The sequence below is a fragment of the Priapulus caudatus genome, unplaced genomic scaffold (genome assembly GCF_000485595.1).
Source record: "Priapulus caudatus unplaced genomic scaffold, Priapulus_caudatus-5.0.1 Scaffold321, whole genome shotgun sequence".
Classification (NCBI taxonomy): domain Eukaryota; kingdom Metazoa; phylum Priapulida; class Priapulimorpha; order Priapulimorphida; family Priapulidae; genus Priapulus; species Priapulus caudatus.
This window is the reverse complement of record NW_014577382.1, coordinates 262,567-263,661: the sequence shown is the minus strand read 5'-3', so window position 1 is coordinate 263,661 and position 1,095 is coordinate 262,567. Positions and strand designations below refer to the sequence as shown.

The following is a 1,095-nucleotide window of genomic DNA, read 5'->3' as shown; positions in this document are numbered from 1 at the left end:
TTCGTGTTTAGAATAAACCCAGTTTGGAAGTTCTAGTCTCTAAAAATACACCAGCAAACCTGCCCGAGTGATTCACTCGGGCATTCCTCCGCAAAAAGGTATAGGCTCGCGTTGTAACCCTATCCTCTTGGGTTTGGGTTACATTATGATTATTGTATCTATACAGCCACTAGCAGAACTATAACGATTGTAGATGTTTTGCGACCTTTTATGATAAATGCATGGCCATTATTTAGGTACAATTGTAAATATCGGCCACAGGGAAGGCGTGTAAAATGAATTTAAAGTCTATTTACCATTACTTTATTTCCAAATCTTTATATGTACACAAACCGTAACAAAATTATGAGCGTTATAATGGAGGCAGCCATTTTGGATGTTGATAAAAAATAAGTTCAAAACATTTCTTGAGCGGGTTGTCTTAGTTAGGATAAATTTAACCGTAAATCAAGTAATAATGTTAATAATTTTTCACGTATTAAATTTCCCTTAACTTACCAAGTTTAGCTTTCTTTGATGCCATCCTGTAATACAGAACCGACGCGAAAAACCCACAATAAAATCCGAGTTTTATTGATGACCACAACAGCAGTGGTGGTACTTGGTATGATCGGGATACACTAATGTTTGTAGGGTATAACACATTTTCTATATATACACATACAATAGAAACCGAACATACACGACAGTGTATTTCAGATAGTCTTGGTCAATTCCTGCTTATAATAGCTATTTTCAATACATTCCGTCTACCACAACCACGATTTCTTTGTCCTTCGAAAGTGACAAGTGAACATTATTGAGGCGCGCACATAAGCGCTCGTACGGTCCTCCAATCAGCTCCAATGAAGTTTCATTCATGATATATCACGTGACAATGTCTAACACGCAATTTTTGAGACATTGTTATGATATATAAAGCATTTGCTGAGTTAAAGGCGTAGATGGGGATAACATAAAATGCTCAAATGGACCCGCGACTGTCGGTTTTTTATTACCTGGAACAAGCCGTGTAACTGTACGAAAAAGCATGAAAAAACTAACGTTACAACTGCAGTGTAAATTTTCGTCACAAACCAATGACAGTCATATATT

The 1,095-nt window shown here is 36.6% G+C and overlaps 1 protein-coding gene across 1 annotated transcript in view; it reads right to left on the bottom strand.

Annotated features, from left to right (window-relative positions):
• Positions 1–764, bottom strand: part of LOC106808994 (zinc finger protein 26-like) — a 13,379-nt gene extending 12,615 nt beyond the window's left edge. Inside the window, exon 1 of the mRNA XM_014811930.1 lies at positions 499–764. Coding sequence (XP_014667416.1) covers positions 499–523 — 25 coding nt within the window. The 5' untranslated portion in view covers positions 524–764. The remainder of the gene's footprint in view (positions 1–498) is intronic.
• Between the last annotated feature and the right edge of the window lie 331 nt (positions 765–1,095).